The sequence below is a fragment of the Pseudoliparis swirei genome, chromosome 12, assembly GCF_029220125.1.
Source record: "Pseudoliparis swirei isolate HS2019 ecotype Mariana Trench chromosome 12, NWPU_hadal_v1, whole genome shotgun sequence".
NCBI classification, from domain to species: domain Eukaryota; kingdom Metazoa; phylum Chordata; class Actinopteri; order Perciformes; family Liparidae; genus Pseudoliparis; species Pseudoliparis swirei.
This window is the reverse complement of record NC_079399.1, coordinates 15,629,992-15,652,517: the sequence shown is the minus strand read 5'-3', so window position 1 is coordinate 15,652,517 and position 22,526 is coordinate 15,629,992. Positions and strand designations below refer to the sequence as shown.

The 22,526-nt window shown below is 44.9% G+C and overlaps 2 protein-coding genes and 1 non-coding gene across 3 annotated transcripts; all 3 read right to left on the bottom strand.

Annotated features, from left to right (window-relative positions):
- Window positions 1-505: 505 nt before the first annotated feature.
- LOC130203028 (kelch-like protein 10) lies at window positions 506-3,940 on the bottom strand. The gene is made up of 5 exons (XM_056428925.1): window positions 3,792-3,940; window positions 2,535-3,018; window positions 1,677-2,294; window positions 966-1,115; window positions 506-859 (listed from the first exon to the last, which is right to left on the bottom strand). The coding sequence occupies exons 1-5, from the start codon at window positions 3,938-3,940 to the stop codon at window positions 506-508; spliced, it is 1,755 nt and encodes a 584-aa protein (XP_056284900.1).
- Window positions 3,941-5,869: 1,929 nt separating this feature from the next.
- On the bottom strand, window positions 5,870-5,942 carry trnaa-agc (transfer RNA alanine (anticodon AGC)). The gene has a single exon. It is a non-coding gene; the product is annotated as a tRNA-Ala (tRNA).
- A 1,079-nt stretch (window positions 5,943-7,021) lies between these two features.
- tmem214 (transmembrane protein 214) lies at window positions 7,022-22,279 on the bottom strand. The gene is made up of 17 exons (XM_056428347.1): window positions 22,029-22,279; window positions 16,761-16,954; window positions 16,177-16,327; window positions 15,855-15,989; window positions 15,644-15,726; window positions 15,346-15,451; window positions 14,356-14,437; window positions 13,949-14,050; window positions 13,152-13,293; window positions 12,512-12,603; window positions 12,283-12,331; window positions 12,034-12,141; window positions 11,776-11,893; window positions 11,570-11,666; window positions 9,283-9,451; window positions 9,037-9,188; window positions 7,022-8,221 (listed from the first exon to the last, which is right to left on the bottom strand). Exons 1-17 carry the CDS (start codon window positions 22,171-22,173, stop codon window positions 8,095-8,097), a joined length of 2,052 nt encoding a protein of 683 aa, XP_056284322.1. The 5' UTR covers window positions 22,174-22,279; the 3' UTR covers window positions 7,022-8,094.
- Between the last annotated feature and the right edge of the window lie 247 nt (window positions 22,280-22,526).

Below are 22,526 nucleotides of genomic sequence, written 5' to 3'. Positions count from 1 at the left end.
TTAGAAAAAGTCATCAAGTCTCCTCTGATGCATCCTCCGGAAAGTGGGAGGATCAAGTCACATCCGGGTATTTTAACCGTGCTTTGCGAGAAGCGAACTTTGAATTGGAACATGGACTCGGGCTGCGACTGATGACGTTTCACAAGTCCACGAGGACACTAGTAGAGGAAAGTACGCACAAGTACTCATATTGAGAAACGACGACCTTCTGTCTCTACTTATTAGAGCAGCCTGATAATAAAGAGTTGCAGTTTTCTAAATCCTGACTGAAACTCCTCAAATGAACTAATATGATGTAGAAAGTCACACAACTTCCTCAAGGACCTTAGAGAGGAAGGGGGGTTAGAGGTCTGAAATGAGCCAACACCTCTGGATGTGTGTATTCTTTGTATTTTCCGGCAGCTAGCAGCCGGGTTATCTGGAGTGACAGCAGATTAACTCACAAAGACATTTTATTTCTCTTTTGTAGTTTTAGGTCCTAAAACCGTGTGGATGATGGCACGGTTCAGGAGTGTTCGTCCGAGTCTGCATCCTCGTGTAACAGCGGCAGGACGTCCCGGGGAACAGCGTAGTCGGCCATGTTGGGGAGCCCGGACACCACGCAGCAGCTTAGGGCACTGCGGAAAATGTCCATGTCACAAGCCTCCGTCCACTCAGCGGTCGTCTGGTCGTAGCTCTCCACGTTGTAGCAGGTGGTGTTCCCGTTGTAGCCCCCGACAACAAAGAGACGATCGTCCAGCACTTCGATGCCGAAGTTGCTGCGGGGCATCACCATGGGCGTCACTTCCTGCCAGCTGTTGTTCACGGGGTCGTACGCCTCTGCAGTGTTCACACGGTTGTTGCCATCAAAGCCGCCAACCTTTGGGACAGCAAGTGACATATATGGTGAAAGAAAAGAAACTCACACTCAACTCCTTCCGATTCATCTGTTGACTGAACGTCACACGAGTTTCATGTGAACTTACTGCATACACGAGACCTGCATATGCAGCGATGCCAGTTCCGCTGCGCGGGCTGCTCATGGGGGCGATCATCGTCCACTGGTCGGCCCCCGGGAGGTAGCACTCAGCCGTCTGCAGGCACTCCGTCCCATTGAAGCCCCCACAGATGTAAAGCTGGGGAGAACAGGAGGGGTTAAGTAAAGAATCACTTCTTCTGGCTTCAACTCCTTATAAATTATACCGAGATCTTTCTACTCTAGCAGGATGATTCCCATCGCCCAACTATTGGTGTTGGTCTCTAATATCTAATACGTTGCATCGTCTTACTAAAGTTTCTTTAAATCATGATTACAAACCTGAGACAAGCTATAAACAAACTGTCTAAAAAAGAAAGGGGATTCTTGTTTATGTCAGTGCCATCCAGATAATAAGTGTTTACATGTTTTCTTTCTACTTGACCATCCACATACAAATTAACCACAGTGTGCAATAGTGACACACACACACTGACTCACACATGCACCTCTTTTCACTTCCATGCACACAACATCACACATTCTCTCGAGAGCCCATAGGTCTCTGAAGACCTTCAGTCTGACACACTTCCCTCTGGCCAATGACTCAATGCACCTCAAGACAACTGCATCAGGTCCCATGGAAACAAGGTAAACTACAGGTACACATTTACTCTGTTGCCCTTAAATAACTCCCAGACACTTTCCCCCTCCACACCACCTTGTTGTGCAGCGTCGTGCTGCTGGCGTCGCTCCGGTGCTCTTGCATCGGCGCGATGAGACTCCACTGGTTGGCCTCGGGCCTGTAGCGCTCGGCGGTGCAGAGCCGCGAGTTCCCATCGAAGCCTCCCATGGCGTAGATGCATCCGTCCAGCGCGGTGACGCTCACGTAGCAGCGGCGGTGGCACATGGGGGAGGCCTCGTGCCAGACGCGCGTCCTCAGGTCGAACCTGCGCACGCTGTTGAAATGCTCCGCCCGGTCGACGCCGCCGATGCAGTAGAGGCTCCCGTTGAGGACGGCGGTGCCGTGGTAGGCGCGGGGACGCTCGCAATTGTTTGTCATGTTCATCCAGTGGTCGGCGCGGAAGTCGTACGCCTCGATGCCGTTGGTTGGATTGCCGCGGCTCCAGCCTCCGATGGCCAACAGGACGGCGTTCGGGAGGCGAGGGCGGAGGAGAGGGTTGCTGAGCTGAGCAACAGAGGGCCTGCTGGTCCTGATGTGACCGATGGCCTCGAGGACACCCTGGGCCATTGACAGGCACTCAGTGCTGGTGCTCACCAGCTCATTGGACAGAACCTTGAGCCGCATGTAGTTCAAACTCGTCAAGGCCAGTCGCACCTACGCAGAGAGAAAGGGACAGGAGTGTTGAATTGAATCTGGTAAACACACTGAAGGGTTATTTGGGAGTTTTTCCTGGTCCGATGTGAGGTTTTGGGGCAGGGATGTCTATGTGTACAGATTGTAAAGCACTCCGAGACAAATTTGTAATTTGTGAAATTGGGCTATACAAAAAATAAAACTGAATCAGCCAAATGCTGAAGGTGCAAGTCCAAACGAAGTGACCGAAGGTTATCATACCTTTGAAAAGAGCACCGCCACGTGTGCTTTCCGTGTTTCGGGCGCGTGGTCGATCCAGCGAAGGACGGCCTCGAAGGCGACGCTCTCGTTCCTCACGTTGAGGTCGTCTCTTTCGAGGATGTCGATGAGTTGCTGCAGGGACAGCTGCAGGAACTCTTCGTGGCGAGCCACCTCCTCGAAGTGCTCCACCACGTAGCGGTAGGCCCTGCGCTGCAGTTCGGGGCAGAAGACGATGTCTGTGAACTCAAAGATGCCGATGCAGTTCTCCGCGCTGAGCTGCTCCCCGAGGAAGTCGCAGCAAGTCTGCACGACGGCCATCACGTTGAGCTGGTCAGCCGCCAGCAGCAGCTCCTGCACGTTTTCTGCAGTCACTGAAACGGAGCCGGTGTACGCAAACTCAATGATGAGCCGCATGGCGTCGGGAGACACTCCCGGTATGACGAAGACCTTCTTGTCTGCTGGGCACCAGCGTCCGAAGAGAGCACTGAGGGTGAAACATAGAAGCAAAGAGTTGGAAACAGACTTCAGATCTTTGAATTTTTTATTTTATTTTATTTTAAATTTATTTAACCAGGAAATGCCTCATTGAGATTAAAAATCTCCTTTACAAGAGTGTCCTGGCCAAGACAGCAGCAGCAGCACGTCACACAAAGTTCCATACAATACAACATAAAACAGTCACAGACAATATTTAAAAAAAACGAAAAACAAAATCACAGCATGAATAAAACCAAAACTAAGACTCAAGTCAACACAACCCAGCTTACACAGGAGCACATACCTCCGTCATATAAAACATCTACAGCTAGATGAATTTCCCTCCAATAAAATCGACACACGACCCCGTTTAGTATTAAAGGGGAATTATACAACACGTTCACCACCGGACATCAGAGTGTAACTCGCAGTAAGAATGTCTCAAATATTTCATGTTACATTTTGTATTTAATTTTGTTTTGTGATCTCAATTCATCTCCGTGTTGTGCAGCTTCTCCGTTGTGCATTGAGTCGAGCATCTCGAGTTGCATTAAAGTAATCTGGTCACTTTTCTGAACACACAAAATCCTCAATGCTACTGTGTTGATCTGCAAATCTAGTTGCTATGGAACTGAGGGAGTACTGTAGCATTCAAATAAAAATAATAATACAATAATAATCATAAGTAACTGCACTCTGCAATCAATGTAGCATACAACACTTCATGGAAGTTAATAATTATTGTTGATTAGACGTTCACAAGCTTCAGATACAACTCACATGAAGTATTCGCTGCATTCACACAGGATGACCCTGTGGACGTCAAACGCCACGTTCTCCACGTTGATGACCGCGTCGCAAAACTGTCCCTCCAGACGGAGGTCGTTGAACACGGACCGCCGGGGCGAAGGTTCGGCCTGGTCGCTCATCTCGAGTTCCTGGAGTACGAGAGTTTCTTGAAGGTCGACTGGTCTCTTGGGTCCCGAGAGGTGTTTTGAGTCCATGGAGATAATGTGAAGGAGCAAGAATTCTAGAATGGATTCATATCTCAACGACCAACTGACGTCGTCCAATTCAACCGGTAGACTGTAGAACACTTTACTCATTTAAATATTGAAGCCACAGGGGGGCACGGGAGAACATGTTGGGACGCGCGTTGAATACAATTGCAAAACATGACACACAACACAGGATCCTGTCGACCACGTCAACACGGCCACGGTCCAAAGCGGTAGGCCTCCCATCCACACCTGTTCTCATCAGAGAACTTACCTGAAGGCCTTTTTAATGTTACCGTGTCATCCTGTGTTCAAATGTAGGAACTTCATGTCCCAGTTCACCCGGTGTTTCCCTCAAAGATAGCAGAAAACAACAGAACTACCTTTAGGCTCCAACACACCGGCCCCCGAATGTTAATGTCAGGAGGGCAAAAACAATTCAATACATACAGGTAGACCCCTAGTGGTGCTCAAGCTCCTCCCCTTTTCCCCTGGATGAGGACAGTGCCCTTTCTGCTGGAGACACATTGTTACTCTCTCTGTCATCAATTCCCACCAAATGTGTTTTGATATCTGACGGGGAATTTATTTGAGTTCTTGTGAGAATATCGCCCGACATGCTCCGCGGCGCTCACAAGCCCAAAACCCAAGGATAGGAAGCTGCGTATGTGTCCGCTTCTTATAGAAGACGTTTGCTCACTGCTCTGCCCAGCGTGATAGACTTAGTTTGCACATGTGCAGATCGCACCAGTCCTTCCAGAAAGGTCTTGAGGACTCTTCCTAGTAACCAGGAACTTTGTGACGCTGGAGCATTTACAACAAGTCCAATGTCTCCATGAACGAGACTTTCTTTCCATCCTCCACCTTTACTGCTCCTTTAGCAAAGGCAAGTATTCTTTTAGCCAGAGCTTCCAGAAGAGGTTGGAGATGTCCTGAACTTGTTTCCATCTTCTTTTGATATTGAGACCTCTCAAACAGTCCAGTGTTTTTACTGTTAACCCTGGTGGCAGTAGCGGCGGGTAGTCTCTCCCACACAGCGGGCTGCATCTTTGAACGGGCGTTCAACACACTCCAACAGCATCAGGCGGGATGGCTGATAATCGGAGGTAAGCATATATCAGTCATTTGGTTTTTAAATTGAATGTATTATTGGATTATTTTTTACTAAACACACTAAACACTCACACAAAAACAGTCCTGTGGTCCACATGCTCTACAATTTAAAGTCAAAATAATGTTTCAATTGTAAAATGTTTATTTAACTCTAAATAAGTCGGAAATCACAAAAAAATAAGAAGTTAAAATACACTATGTTCTATCAGTTCCCAGGAGTGTATATATATATATATATACATATATGTGTATATATGTATGCATATATATACATATACAGTATATATGTATGCAAATATATACATATATATGTATGCATTTATTATTATATACATATATATATGCAGGCACGTGCACAGATAGAGCCCTAGTGGTGCTCAAGCACCAGCCCTTTTGCCCTGGATGAGAAAAGTGCCCTTTTTGGTGGAGACACTTTTTTTCCATTCATCAGTATTTAACCCTTGTGTTGCCTTCGGGTCATTTTGACCCGAATCATTATTACACCCTCCACCCTTTTTTTTAGGTTTGAGCACCTGCCCCCCAAAATGTCTGTGCACGTGCCTGTCGGTTGTCAACCCAGCTGCATCTTTACTAAGAAATGGATGAACACAGAAGAAGCGAGAAATAATATAACGACCACAAACAAAAAGAAGTCACTTTAGACATGATAAATGAATACATATAAATAGTTTAGACACAATATATATATTTATATTCATAGTGTGTTTCTCTCTTGAAAATAAAAGCTGGAGAATGCGGGCATCGATCCCGCTACTTCTCGCATGCTAAGCGAGCGCTCTACCATCTGAGCTAATCCCCCACCATGCACAGAAAAGAGTCAAGGTGGTTTAAGAAGGAACTATACGAGGATACCAGACAGGACTTTAGACATGTGTGTTCAATATCTTCAAAGTCTTTCTGCTGTGTAATTCAGACTTGATGACTTTTGCATTTACTTATTTCCCCTTCAGACCGTCTGCTGCTCTGCTTTCCTTTCAATGGATCCACAGCTGGTGTCCTTAAGGAAGCAGATGAAGCTGGAGAACTGCTTGGAAGAAGACTTCATTTAAGTTTATGTAAAATGATTAAAAGTGTGAGTATTCCAGTCACTGTATTGATGATGTAATGGAATGTTTCGAGATTAATATCTATTTATTAGTTTGAAAATCTAATATTGGAGATTTTCTTCTCACAGTACCCTTCAGCCAAATCCAGAAACCAGTGAAGATTGTAGGACAGAGCTGGTACAAGATGTCATGGCAAGAAAAGATGTATGGTGCCTGCAAGAAAGGTCCTAAACACCAACAGCCACACAGGGACACACGTGTAAAGAATAGGAAGGCGCGCGTACACACACACACAACTTGAAATACTAGAGATGATTTACTGTGCTTCCCCCATGTTGGTAACAATCACCTGTTAATGAAGGAATAATACTCAAGGCTCAATATCGGGGATTTTACTAAGTCATTTTGATTCGGAATTAATTTTGTTTGGGATAGAAGGCGGTTTGTACATTTATTTATGTTGAATGGCCTTAAAATCAACTAGGAAGCAAACTGAAAGTGACATTGAGTGTTACAACGATGTGACAGTTAAATACTGTTCACGTGTCCAAAGACATATGCATGTTGACTGGACCCTGACGTAACCCATGAAAATATTAGTGAACACGCGCCCTCTGTGCTGCACCGGGTCGATGATGGAGGACCGATTGCTGATAAATCTGCAGCCTGTGTGAAGAGCCGTGAGATTTGGGTCCCGTGTGATCTTGAGACTGAATTTATGTTTTATCCTTAAAACACAGCAGTGAAAAAATAGTAAATACACTTTATTGACGGAACAAATACTTATGGATGGAGCCCGGCCGCCCGATGGAGTTAACGCAGACAGACCAACCAATGGGGGAGGAGTCTTTATTAGAAATCATTTACATTACAAAGTAAGACATTAGTCATTGCCATAGCCATCATTACATCCTGTTTACAAATAAGAGTTAGTGAATCAGCTGGTCAGAAAGGTTCACCCTCACCAGATGAGGGGTTTATTGTTCAATATCTAGGGTACAGGAGGACGTTGGCACGGGGTTAATCATCATCATCATCATCATCATCGAGAATACCATCAGCCTTGATGAGAACACAACAGCTTTTCTTTTCTTTTTAGCTCAGGTGTTGAGCCACTGATGGCAAATGAAAACTCCAGAGAAACGACAGACAGCTGATGAAGCAGCAAAGACGAGACACGGAGGTGAAGGACGGACAGACGAGATCGCAGGTACATTTATTCTTCTTCTGAGGCGAGCCTCCTTTAGGGTCATGCTGTCAAACTCTAAAACCGTTGTGACCCCTTTACCCACAGAATATTTCCTGTTGAAGACTAACTTCCTCATTGTGAGCTGCCCACTGGAAAGATTCTCAGGTTTCTCACACACACACACACACACACACGCTTTTCAGTGGCTTGAAAAAGTCTGGAATATGTGTTTTGGTCGTTTCCCTGCCCTTTACCAAGTGTTCACGGCACACTTTTTAAAATTAAATAAAAATGTTTAATAAATCATCTACAAACCTACATTTTTCTTTAAATTACACAATCTGTTTTACCCAAAGGTTAAAGCAACAGCTGAAGTTTGCAGTAGAAAACTCGGGGAGAGCGAGAGAGATGGAGAGAAAGAGAGGAGACCTCTTCGTCCAGCATTGACAAAAAGATTGATAGAAAAAAAAACATTTTACAATATCGAACGGATTTTAAAAATTGAACCAAAACAAAGATGGATGGGTCGTTTTGAGTGAGAGTTTTTGTTTTACCCCAGAGTCCAATCATGGCTTGAGAGCCAGCATACGGAAAGGCAGCCTCAGCCTAGGTCAGCATGTGTGTATGTGTGTCCGTGCGAGTATATATATATATATATATATATAACTTTGTATGTGTACATTGTGAACGTTAATTATTCAGCATCTGTGAGGTCATCACACCCGCGTCAGCAGCTCCTGGGCCCACGTCTTGATGGCCAGCGTTTTGTGCTGGAGCAGCTGCCACGTGGTGTTGGTGAAGGTCAGCGCGTGGCCCTTCAGACACGACACCGACACCTTTCCACTGCGGGAGGAAAAGAAAGAGACAGTTTGAGAATTTTTTCTTATACTTATAAAGGTAAACAACAACACTTAATGCGGCTTTTTGATTTGGATCCCAGGACCGGGACGCAGCAGCACCAGCTGTTCATGAACAAATCCAGAGCGCTTGCTTTCTTCTTTGTTCTCTGCCTAGTTTCAAACGAGTGATTTCCTGAAATGGGTTGCGTCATCAAAACATGTGACATGTCTGAACGAGTAGAGACTTAAAAAGGGTACTGCACACTTTAACGTTATTATTGTGCTGTAAATCATGCGACTGTATTGTGATGAAAGCACATCAACACTTCTGGTAATATTTACATATTTTTTCCAACTGCCTTCGGCTTGTTGAGCTCTAATCAAACCAACTGCTATTTGAATAAGCCCTTGACCTTGCAGGGCAAATGCCGATCCCATGCAAATTATATTTGTTAAAAATGTAAAAAATAAAAATGGTGCCAATGTCCAGTAAGGGTCGATGGTAAATGTAGTCCGTTGAAGTCATACATTTATCAGTGCGTGCTATATCGACTGAGAAAGTTCAAATCTGCTGGGGGGTTCGCTCTTGACGCTCAAAAACAAAACTGCATTGTTGTATTTTGTATCGTTCCATTTGATTGTATTGCAAACCAGCCACATTTCCTACCGTGTAAATGGCATCGCAAATCATCAGCGCACATGGTGTTCAGCTCTGGACTACATCTCCCATCAACACTGATCGGGCTTCCACATAAATGCTTACATTCAGAAAAAGGGGGCCACAAGACACATGTTTAAAGGACGCCTCAAAGTACTGACTTGCAGGAGTCCTGGAGGTTGGTCCACAATCGTTGGAGCAGTTCAGATAAATACACCAGCGCCGGCAAGATGTAGTTCTGCTGGAGGGAGAGGAGCAGGGCCTTTAAATACGCCAACACCTGGAAGACACTGTCGGGAGTGTTGGTGTTCACCTGGGCAAAGACACAAAGAGAGACGCAGGTCAGCGAGATGAAACGCAACGGAAATGTAAACGACCATCGGCGAGGCGCCGGTTCACAGCCGTACCCATTCTATGGCCTGCGGCGTCTTTTCTTTGATCCAGAGGATAAACTGCGTGGTGTTTTCAGAGATGAAGATGGCTGCCGTTTTAGTCTTTTCCAAACCTTGGTCCATCAGTGGTCCCAAAACCCGTGCACACTCGGAGTAATAATGAGGAGTGTTCGTCTCCAGCCAGCTACAGAGGACACAAAAACACAGAATAAAAACCAAAGTTAAATCAGGTACATGCAGGTGACTTGAATATGGCAGTCATTGTTTTCAATGTAAAGGAGTCGACTGCAATGTTCCAGTGTCTTCCATCTTTAGCCTCTTTGGACTGGATTCAGTCTTGTGGGATAGTTCTGCATTACTATTAGCTAGCAGTCTGCTAAATAAATGATATTCAAATGTTTTAACGATATCATATGCACTCAATGGCCACTTAGTTAATGGAATGGAATCCAATATAACATTTGTCTTTTTAAATTAAATTATACGTTTAATATTGAAGTCAGTTAAAGATGTTTTTTTTAAACATTATATTAAGACCGTTCTCTTTTACATACATGATGGAGTTAAAATATTAGCAATACCTCTGATTATGATGCAGTCCAGTGCAACACTACCATGACCTCAGTGGAAAGGAAATACTGATTAATTAACCCCGATATGAACCCCTGAACTTTGTAGGCCTCCTTTTCTCTCCAAAACTCTGGCACGAGCCATCTTGAGCCAAGTGTCCTCCTATCTCCACAGTAACAGCCTTCTTGACCCTCACCAGTCTGGATTCAAGGCCGGCCACTCAACAGAGACTGCCCTCCTTGCTGTCTCTGAGCAGCTTCACTCTGCTAGAGCAGCCTCTCTCTCCTCTGTCCTTATCCTTCTAGACTTTTCTGCAGCATTTGACACCGTGAACCACCAGATCCTGATCTCTTCTCTTCAGGACCTGGGGATCTCAGGCACTGCACTCGCGCTTTTCTCTTCCTACCTCAACGACCGCACTTACCGGGTAACTTGGAGAGGATCTGTGTCTGATCCTTGTCCTCTCACTACTGGGGTTCCTCAAGGCTCCGTCCTGGGTCCCCTGCTCTTCTCTCTGTACACAAATTCTCTCGGCTCTGTCATTCGTTCGCATGGCTTCTCCTACCATAGCTATGCTGATGACACCCAACTGATCTTCTCGTTTCCACCGGCCGAAACACAGGTGGCGGCGCGAATCTCTGCCTGTCTGACCGACATCTCTCAGTGGATGTCTGCTCACCATCTGAAGATCAACCCTGACAAGACCGAGCTACTATTCCTTCCAGGGAAAGGCTCCCCCACCCATGACCTGACTATCACCTTCAACAGCTCTGTGTTGGCCCCTACCCTGACTGCCAGGAACCTCGGGGTGACACTCGACAGTCAACTCTCCCTGACGGCCAACATCGCTGCGACAGCGCGTTCCTGTAGGTACATGCTGCACAACATCAGGAGAATACGGCCTCTTCTTACTCAGAAGGCGGCGCAGGTTCTGGTCCAGGCTCTGGTCATTTCACGCCTTGACTACTGCAACTCCCTCCTGGCTGGTCTACCTGCTAAGGCCATCCGACCTCTGCAGCTCATCCAGAATGCAGCAGCTCGACTGGTCTTCAGTCTCCCGAAATTCACCCACACCACTCCGCTCCTTCGATCTCTTCACTGGTTACCGCGGTGGCTGCCCGCATCCGCTTCAAAACATCGGTTATGGCGTACCGTGCTCTAGACGGTTCGGGCGCCGTCTACATCCTGGAGAAGGTCACATCGTACACCCCGGCGCGTTCGCTCCGCTCGGCAACAGCCAACCGACTTGTGACTCCTGCACCTCGAACTCATGACTCGAAATCCAGACTGTTTGCTGTCCTGGCTCCTCAGTGGTGGAACGAGCTCCCCACTGACATCAGGACAGCAGAAAGTCTCAACATCTTCCGCCAGAGACTGAAAACACATCTTTTCCGACTATATCTGGATTAAAACACAGAGTTGCATTTCAGTGGCACTGGGATGGCACTTATTGTGGTGCTTTTGTGGTTTGACTGAGTTGAGGAAGTGTTGCTTCCTGTGTTCTTGGTTTGTACTCTAGGTTGAATGCACTTATTGTAAGTCGCTTTGGATAAAAGCATCTGCTAAATGACATGTAATGTTATGTCATAAAAGTTTGCATTGGATTGTACAGGTGTACCTAATAAAGTGGTCACCGAGTGTCTTTCATAAGCAGGTGGAGCAGACTGTACACAAACTGCTCTGTGAGCCTGACGCATGCTTGAGATGACAGACGTCCAGACGGAGGTCCTACCTGAAGCCCTGTTTGGAGTAGACCTTTATTTTGCTCACGGCCTGCTCGGATACGGCTGTGACTCCAGAGTTGCGCAGGTGTTTGGCGGTGGTGGACTCTGGAATGCACAATGCACTTTGTTAGACCTCAAGAACGACTAAAAAAAGAAGTAAAAGTCTTGCACGTTGCGATATAAATAATAAAAAGGTAAACGGGACTCGACAGACCTGCAAAGGAGCCGTGAGATCTGACGTCATGAGCGATGAAGCCGGCGACGAACACGAGCAAAACCATGAGCAGCTTGGACCAGGGGAACCCGCGGCCGCGCATCTTCACCTGCAGATTCTAGAGACGGAGGAGAGAACAGCGAGTCCAACATTTTACACTCAACTAAAACTTCTGTTTTCGTGTTTGACAATCTAATTGTCAAGTACATTGACGTTCTAGAAGTTTCCTTCAGCTCGCACCGCGACCGCCGGGCTCACCTGACACAGGCTGTTGCAGTCCTGCAGCTCCTGGGTTTCAACGGTGTCTTTCATCTCTTCATTCGTCACTTTGAAAGACTGGATTGTTTCTTCAAGGTTTTTCCGGAGCTTCGGATGGAAAACAAAGCAAAGCGCCTTAAACCAGAGACTTTTTATTGATCTATTTATTCATAAATCTGTTGCTCTTTGTGCGTAAACATGCACAAATGCACTTTTTAAAGTAATCGGGCCTCATGGCAGAACTGGTACCTTTGGGGGGAGGATACTCCAGGACTTCAGTAAATGGTTCAACAGCAGACTGGAGAAGAGCAGAGGAACAGTTAGCTCCGTCTATCAGTACATAATATATCATTTTTATACACAATTGCCTTTCACTTGGAGGAAAATGCATTTGGGACATGCGCGTTTGCCAGAGCCTCTGTGCTTTCTGTTCCTACTTTTCACAACTAAAACAAGAACGAACAACCACATGACGCACCTGGACTGGGGTAAGTGTTTGGTGTAGAGCTGCCGCCACACTCCTAGACTCTGGACATCCACACACAAGCACTCCGTCATACTGCTGAGCAGCTGCAGAAATACACGAGAGGACGAAAGACTCAATCCGTGAAGACAGAATTCTCCATAATACCTTTTTTTAACCGCGAACCAGAATATGTTTTTCTGATGATCGATCAACCGGAATAGCAAAAGCAGATTAAGACATAAAGACAACATCCTCCTCATACCCGATGGCTGGTTGTAGAACATTAGTGAGAAATGCCGCTACAGTTGCTACACACTACACTGCTCTTCAATCCATGAGGGACACAAACACATTTTATGTTGGATTTTTTTTAAATAACCCATTTTTTATAATTAATTTAAAGTGGACAATTATTTGTCAGCATCAATATTTGGCCTGTTAACGAGTGCTACGAAGTTGCCGGCTAGTGGATGTAGACATATTTAGTGCTTTAGCTATTTGCCAACATGCTAGCGTGGCTGTTGATGATGCCGTCGCCACATTAACAACAAACTGTACGATAGGCCACTTATCAGAATGAGTAATGCTGCTGCACGGAGCTCCACTGACGCGGCAGTATTCAGACAACAGAGTGTTGTAATGTGTGTGGTACCTCTCTCTTCATGTCATCGGGGCAGTGAGGTGTGGCTCTGGACAGAAAGGATGGCAGGTATGTGTGTAATGTGCTCTCGGGTTTGGCTCCAAAAGCGAGGACCTTCAGTCGAGGGTAGAGACGCCTCAGCTGATCCTGAAGACTGAACAGACAAAATGTTTGTTTTGATTACTTTTTTATAAAGCAAAGAGTCACTTGAATGCTGCTGGGGGACATGTTAGGATACACTGAGCACCTCTCTCCTCTTCTCTCTCTGCCCTTATGGATGAATTTAGATCTCTCTATCGCACATACTAACTGCTTCCTCCCCGGAGTCCTTGTGACTTCACGTCTCATAGGGCCCATTGGACCTGGCCGGGTGTGATGCCACCCCTCCCTCGCTTTTGGATCGTGGTCCATGCCTACTACAAACTATTCACACACTCGTTGGTAGCCGCCGGCGAGCAAGACACTGCCAGCTAGCCAGCTAGTTGTCCAGAGAGTCGAGGGTAGCGGTGGAGAGCAGGTGCAACAGGTAAGCCAAAAAAAAATCCAAGACAAAGTGTTTGCATTAGAATTAAAAACAGAGAAGAATGGCTATTGAACTTAACTACACTGTTAAATAATATTTTTTTTAAATGTATGTTAACTTGTAAATAAGGTAGAATCAAACACAAAACAGTCCCAGATGGAGCCGTTGAACAACCAGGCTAAATGCATGCTCCACACCCAGTTCTGTGCACTTGGATTATTCATCAATGAAGTCAAGTAAATCCTCTGGTGACTGGGCTTCAGTGTTTTCATTATGTGACATTTACCTTGATGTCAGGGCGTTCTTGGGCATGAAAGCAAAATCTAACAAAGGAAAGAACTCTTTCGGACCCATGATGCCAAATCCCTTTGTCAGGTTTGCATGAAGTCTGTGGAAAGAAGAACATGAAGAGTCAAAGTATAGTTTCATTTCGTCCAACATTTGAAAAAAAAGAGAACAAAAAAAAACCTGCATTCTTCATATAATATCTAACATGTTAGAAGCCGACAGATTGTTTAGTAACTACACACTAAATGAATTCAAAAGAAAAGAACGAGATATAGAATAATATTTACCAAGTGTAGGTTTACAGAAAAGAGACAATATTTGTCACAAATGAGTGTTATAGATCGGTGAAACGAAAATAAAGTTTTGGTTATATTTTACAGTCACATATTTCTTGGGAGGACTTACAGGAGAAGTCTCTCCAGGTATGCAATGGCATATGAAGACAAGGCCTTCACTCCCAGCACAGGAAGCATGATGCCCAGCCACACTGAAACAAATAAAGGCCTTCATTAATATAGTAATGGGAACTTTTAGTTCTCACATAACTGAGTCAGTCGTCCTTTTTTTTTTTTTTTAAAGCCCGGAGCAACTGCAGAAGCAAAACACGACTTATACTCGATCATTATTCGAGTGGACACAAAATTGATCTCCGCAGGCATTTCTTTTGATGTTTCAACGTCAGGTCATGTCTTGCCAAATCAAAATTAAATTGAAGCCCGAGACGCATAGAGGAAACTCTTGAGGCCTTTTAAACAAGTTTCCCCTCAAATTTTAGATTAAATATCTCAACCTCAAGATGATATTTGCACTCGAGCTTTATTGACTGCTTAATGGTACGTTCACACCAAAAGGGACGAGATTTGTCTCGTCGCCCAAAACGCGGGAGTTTACTCGCTCGACCATTTACCGTGTTCACACCAAAAGCGTTGCGAAGCTCCGCGAGGGGCGGAGCTTATCTCCGTGGCTTGTCTCCGTAAAACACTTTATCATTTCCTTCATCCACCAGAGAAGAACTAACCACTAGTTCTGCCTTATACTTGTTGTGGACATCCCACACACGTCTGAACATCTAACGCCCTCGTGTTTTTGCAATCTTTGAGGAACATTCATCCTCTCCTGCCCACATACGAACATCCAACAAATACCAGGCAGCAGACCAGGCCAACGCTACCGTGTGCTTAAGCCCACTGACGTCACTGGATGTGTTGCTGCGCTGCTGTTGCTTCATTAACCCCGAGCCCAGAACTTGTGTCAGCACATTTTGTTGGGAAATGAGGAGAAAGGGGAGACAGACTGGAACTAACAGTGCAGAGGAAGATACAAACACTAAAACTGTGTCCACATATTCAAATAATGTGTCATGCGCGTGTGCTCTGTGCGTTCGGACTGTCCCACCTCTTAGTCCCTGGCTGAGGTCATAAAATCCAGCTTGGCCAAGAGCCCACATGATGGTCAAACACTTCGCTGGACGATTCTGAACTGATCGCAGCAACTCCAAATACTAGAGAAGACAAATGGGAAGACGTGAATTACAACAACATTATCGCAAAAGACAAATCCCCAGGACGATAGAGAGATATTGTTTGAAAGAAAGCTATTACATAACCAGTCATGTTACTTATTTTAAGTACATTTGGAGCGAATAAAGGCAGTGGTCTGCAGGACTCGAGGACAAACACACACATCCACTCACTTCTGGCAGATTTTGGGTGGCTATCCTGGGTTTGTCCTGAAGGATTGCCTGGATGCAAACTCTGTAGCCATGCAGAGGTTCTCCTAGAAACAGGGAGAAAGAGGCGGTTTGTGTCTGTCCTTTCAATTGAACCCCAAAAAATACTTTGAAATACACACAGATTAACACTTACTGCAATGCACTCCCTTAAAATGTGTTGCGCCATATTTACCCAAGTTTCTGTCCATCTCCCTGAGCATCGTATAAACACAGTAGTCGAAGAAATCTGGCAGAACATCACTGCAGCGTCCAATGAGGCCTTTGATCACGCCCTTCAGCTCTTTTCCTGAAAGGCAGTATGGGTAGTCTGGGGACAAACAGACAGAAAAGAGTCATGACAATACGTCGTTGCCCGGCGGGAACTTTTAATTGCGGACATTTTGCTTTCTTCATACAAATAGTCGAAATGTGCCCAAAAGGGCCATTTTGAATGTGCACAATATTGTCTTCTCCCTCTCGCTGTACAAAAAAAACAAAATCCGAGTTTGACCGACCGTGAGCATAGCTGCTGAGCGTGGGCTCCGACTCGGACGCGGTCAGATTGAGGTTGAGGTATCCTGCCAGGTCTTTGACCCACACCGATGGGTTTTCTGGGAACAGGGTCTGACTGCGAGCCAACTGCTGCTTCAGGTCCCCAACATCCAACTGAACGGAGAAGACAGAAGGATGTACGCTCAGAAACAGCACACCCATTATGTGAAGAGGAGACCTCGGCTTCAGCATGTGACCGTTTGCTTGGAAGAACCCACAATGCAGTATTGTTTGTGTGAAGATATTTAAAGATCCAGGAGGTTTTGCAAAGCCCAATGCATGTATACTTCTGCCTCATGATTGACCAAGGGAAGCCGAATTATGACACCACTATTATAAATAAATGATCTGTTTTGAATTGTTTGTGTTACTTTTAGCAACATAAAGTGTTTCAGAGCAAAAGGCGCACACACAAACTCCTTCAAAACGTGTAATAGTTCTTTCTCTCTCTTTTTAAACTGCAAGAAATACAAACATTCAGTTTCGAGCTTTTGATTGTGAACAAATGTCCCCGACCACCGGGAAGTCGAACAAAGGCAATACTCACAGTTCTGAAGGCTTCCTCGAGGGTCTTGAAAGCTGTGGGGGTGACGGTGCTGCTCGAGTGGGATTTCTTGGATGCTTTACTCGATGAGGGCTTCTTATTTTCGGACTCGGCTGGTGGTGGGACCTGCTCCTTGTTCTGTTTCTTTCCCATCTTCTCAAAGGTGTCGTACAGAGTCTCGGACAACTTCAGGGGGGCTGAAAAAGAACAGCTGTGGTTTAGACGCGCCGATGTGCAGATCAGTTTAGACTTTTCCTCTTTTTTTTTTAATGCAGCCACTCTTTCAACTTCTTTGGTCTCCTACAACACTTCCTTCTGTCAAACCATGGCCTTCCCCCCCCCCACATGCAGTGGTTCCTCCCTCCAACCTTGCATAATAGGCTGTTATTATCCAAGACAATTTTCATGCAACTCTCACTCCACATAAAGAGTTAAGCACAGGCAGCAATTCAAGTGTAACCCTGTGTGACACGCCGAGACACAATTACAGAACAAAACGTCGTTTCCAGTTTTACGGTCAATATACCTTGTATATAGGTCGCAAAAGCCCAGAAATGTTAGGCCTGTTTCCTGCCACTTAATACCAACGTAATCCTACTTAAGTATCCGGTATTTCCCAGAACCTTTACATTCGTATCCCTACCATGCAAAAGCCTCTGAAAAGATAAAAGGTGAGTATATTTCATTTAGAGTAAACATAGATCTTACTCAATGTGTTAGTCCATCAATACTTTCTGACTTCCCTTCCCAGTTTGCAGCCCTCGGACCAAAGATCATTCTTTCCTTTCTTAAAAAAAAAAAAAAAAAAAGGAGGCCAAAATACAGTTCCTTTTGCATCATTTTCTCTTACTTATACGTTTGTTAAGAAATATTTTCAGCCGTGGCTTCATAGACATCTTGTGCTCCAGTGAGGCTGGCGTCTGTGAGGTCGACTCTTTGCACGCGTTCATTTAAAGTTACGGCTTATTAATGCATTGTTGGACAACGGAAGAACATTGGCACGGTAGAATAAGTTGCATCGTGGTTGTAGCATAACTCTGTTGTTGGTTTGGACTCTTTAAAAAGTAGGTTTGCAAAATAAGACTGAATCATCTAAACGCATGATGTTGGAATTGTTCCAGAATAAGCAGTCACAAATGACCCTCAGCTTAACTGACGGAGCGTCTTCAGTATTTAACGCGCAAGATTCCCAGTCAGACCCGCCCACCAACTTGAGTCTTTGCTGACAGGTCACCAGTTGCTCACCGATCGTTCAGCCACACATGTTGCTGACCAACCTGTCTATATCTGGTCAGCAACACACTGACGCCAAGAGGCAGGACTCGCTTCATCGCATCCTGGATTCAGATCCCGATTGTTCTTCACTTCCTTAAACTGAATCCTGAGGTCAGTCGTCTTCTCTGTGAAGGTCTCGGCTCAGTAAGCGTCACCAGCTGAACGGCGCCGAAAGTACGGAAAAGACTGACAAAGTAGAGAATCTGACCCGGCGTCCACGTCAATAAATACTCAACAAATATCCACACGAGTCGGGAAGTCGGTCATTTCCAGCAGCCGTCACCAACGAGAGGCCACTCAACTGGCGACGAACGCATCGGTTGAAATAAGGAAACGACAGCTTCAAACTAACGTTCTGTGATACAAGATTAAAACATGAGAATCAACATGTGTTTGACGACAGGACGAGAGATGGCACTAACCGATGTCGAGTAATCATTTCCATTCAAATGAGACACTGTTTTTGTTTGAGAAGTCACTTTGAAATGATTTTTAATTACTTGTATCGCCCTCTGGGGTTTGGCTCCACGAATGCAGCAGTTAACAACGTTGTTGAGCTTGTGAAATCATCACGTTGACAATTTACATGAAAGTATATTTCTGAGCGTGACACGAAATCACAACCCGTAAAAAGAGTAATGAAAACCCACGTAGTCTCGACACTACGGGACTCTACGTCCTGACATTGTGCAGGAAAAGTATTTTACAGTCTTGCAAGTTGTCAGAGACACACGTGTGTTTTTAGTATATTTAAGTTTCAGAATTGTTTATAATTTAATATTTAGAATTATGCTCACGGTGGAGGAATTATAAGTTAAATATATTGAAAGATCTTTATGTTAATGACTGACGCTCGGGCCAGGCTATTTAATGACGTCATGACGGCAGCAGGCGTAAGAAAAGAGCCGCATTAGACATGATATAGTTTTTTTACCGTAAGACCATGAGATCGTTTTGAACGTTTATTATTTTGTATACTTTGTCAGCGTTTTCTGCCGTTTAAAATAAAATCGAAAGAAAAGGAAATGAACGGTCTCCTGTCATGCGCGTGAGAGGAAACTCACCGTGTCTGCAGCTCTTTAGCGGATTAAGAAAACAACAACGACGGAACGCCGCTACACAAGTGTTTTTTTAAATCTTACACCGTTTACGAACACCTGCTGAAGTGAAGTTGTCCGGGAGGTGTGGTCCGGGGATCAACACAGCACTCAGTTCTCTGACATAGCGAGCGGCGGCGTGGCTTCCGTCAGCAGAGGGTCTCGGTGGTTTGGTGAAATGTGATACGAGCGGTTGCACCCTACATGGCCGCCCTGGAGGGGGAGTGGACTGGGAATGGATTCTCACACCAGCAGAAGAATATCTGACAGGAAGCTTCACATACAGAGCAAACCTCTTCCAGACACTCCTCAACCACACAGGCATGTCTGGCTTGTCCAATCACATCTTTCTCCATGTACACCGTCACAGCAGGGCCACTGCCAACTTGTACCTGGCTTTACTAAGACACACATATTTTTAAAAGATTATGCTGGTATTTACTATAAGTAGAGATGAAAAATGGATTAATGGCAATACAGATATCAACTTGTTTTACAGAGATAATTGATGTGTATATATTTGAGTTTGCAATTTCAATCGAGTGGAGATCATAAAATAGACAGGACTGTTTTACAAAGCTGGGAAGATCGCAGACATTGGTTTTTGTTTTTACTTTTCTTTTCTTTGACTGAGCCCTGAAGATATTTGGCATTTAAATGAGTCCATTAACATGTTGGACTTGAAATAATCTCTTCGGGGAAAAGAAGTGCACTTGTCCTGACATGTCATTTGAAACAAGTTCAATAGGCGTCATTTCAACCGTCTTAAATGTCACCTTCAAGGTGAAGATGTCTGTAACATGCAATAACAAATTAAGTTATTCAAGTATAAATATATTGGTTCAATGACAAATAATAAGCAAAGTTAAATCAGGTATAATATTTCCAAAAATTGTCTTTTAATGCGTTTACTTGTGAAGAAAAAAAACCCCACTAAAGAGTTGGGAAGCTGTGCCAAAATATTGTCAAAATGTAGAGGCAGAGAGATCTGAAGTTGCCGTTGAGAGGGTGCGGTGGTTGTTGCTCGGTTTACTGAATGTAGAGTATGATGAGTATAACAACAACAATCCATCAAACTGTTGTAATTATAGTCCATTACATTGGGGCAAAAAGGGATAATCCCACAGTAAGTAAACTGTTAAAGTTAACAAGGTTTGCTGGGTGATGACTTGATAAAACACACATTTATTTAAATCTAGATTCAAGCACAGAAACCAGGGCTTTAAAAAAAAAATCTGGCAATAATCCACAACACACCTTTCATCTGATCTTCACACCCATGATCAGCTGATATTGAGCTTTGTATGTCGTGGTAAATGGCTGAACTTGATTTACACAGAACTTCCCAGAACGACTCCAGATTACCCAGTTGGTAATCCAGACTTGATCTCTGTTTGAGACCCGTCAGCTGGATGTGCAGATGTTTGTAGCTTCACTTCGATCTCTAGGTGAAAAAAACCAAACTATTGATTGTTGATGTGCGAAAAAAATATGAAATCCTTGCATCTGGAAACTTGTGTGCATTGCCACCATCTACCTAAATGGTAATAGTGTAGAACTTCAGTTTTGGCTATGGATCCGATTATATTGTCTACTCTTTAAAAAGATATTGCTGGCAGTATTTTATATGTTTACCATCAAGAAACAGTGCTCTTACACACTTAATACTTTACAACATTCCTGTCACACAGCCCCGAGCCAATTGATTCCCGACCTAAATCTTAAAGAATGGGCCACAAACTCATGAACATGTAGACATAATCATGATGAGGAGCACGTCTCCTCGTCCAACGGCGTGGCTCATTTAGGCTTTGTGTCAACTGTTGGACAACATAGGAGGAAAACATGAATACAGGGTTCTTACACATTTTGACCAATGGATTTCCAGGACTTTTCCATGACTTTAAACCAAGTTTCCATGACCAAACTGAAATCTCAGTCTGAACAATGTAAAAAATGGTGCGTATTGAGAGCGTACACCGGCATATATTTTGAGCATCTTTCTTTAAAAAACATATTAATTATTTCAAACTCGGCGTAAATGAACACGTGATAACACATTTCCATGACTTTTCCAAAACTTTTATGATTTAAGTTTTTTCCATGGTTATTCCAGGCCTAGAAATTACCATTTTGAAAATTCCATGACTTTTCCAGGTTTTCCATGACCGTACGAACACTGAACATGGCTGTGGTTACACAAACAGGTTGCTTGATCATACGTTGTTGTATTTGTTGACAACTAGACACCTATAGCATATGACCAGCCTCATGCCTTCACACAGCTTATGGGGGGGGGGGACGATCACCACATTGATGATTGATCAGTCACATCTGTCCCCAAAGGAGGAAATAAGAGGATGCCTGATTGATTAGCTTAACTTTGGATAGTCGAACAACAACACGGAGATGCATTTAAAATAAAGAAAGAAAAAAACCCTCGTAAGCCCAGAGACAGCTGCTGGCCTCCTCAGTGATGACGTTGCCTTTGTTGACACGCCGCTCGAGAGGCTGCTAGCAAGCTAACGGGCACACAAGCTAGCACCTCCTCGCAGTCGTAGTATCCTTCAGGTATTCAGCGTTTATTATTAAATGTCGGCGTCGCAAACGGGGTTAAAGAATAGTCACTCACGTTGAACGGGTAACACACAAACGGGACCCGCCGAGAGAAACGCAGTAAACCGGACCGTGGCCGTTACTGCGCGGCGCTGTGCTGCGGAGCGGCGAGTCACGTCGGGTGACAGCTCACCGAGTCGCCGCCTGCCCGCTCCGAGCTCAACGGCTCTCGTTTAGACAGTTATTAAAGCTCGTAAACTGCAGCTCCTTCCTCCCCCTCTTCCTTTACAACACGCAGAGGTAACTGGGTCACGGAGCCGCTCGCAGGGCCGCGTTCACTCACGTCTGGAGGGCTGGTTGGACTCTCCCAGGGCTTTCCTCCCCCCGCCAGCGGGCTTCTTGTCGGACGAGCTCTTGCTCTTCTCGCCGCTTTTCTTCCCTTTCTTCACCACCTCCCATTTGCCGACCGCGTTATTATTAGACGCCATGTCTCTGGTCCAGATTGTTATAGCCGTTGTGTGCGTGTGTCGTGGCACCGTGACTCCCTTCTTCCCCGGCTGCACGAGACAGGGCGACTCGACTCAACCGCTCGGATCGTTCACTCGTGCGCGTGCCACGTCTCTTTGTCGGCGTGACGTCAGAGCGATGCATCTGCACCGTGAAGCTCGAGTTCATACGCGTCGACGGTTTTATTAACAGTTCGCCCAAAGTTTAACAATCGATCCTTTTTATATATGTCAATGTAAAAAGAAACACAGCGTGGGAAGAAGTACTTTAATTATTTAGTTAATTAAAAGTAGCACACCAATAGAAGTTTGACAAAACGTCCACGTACTGCATT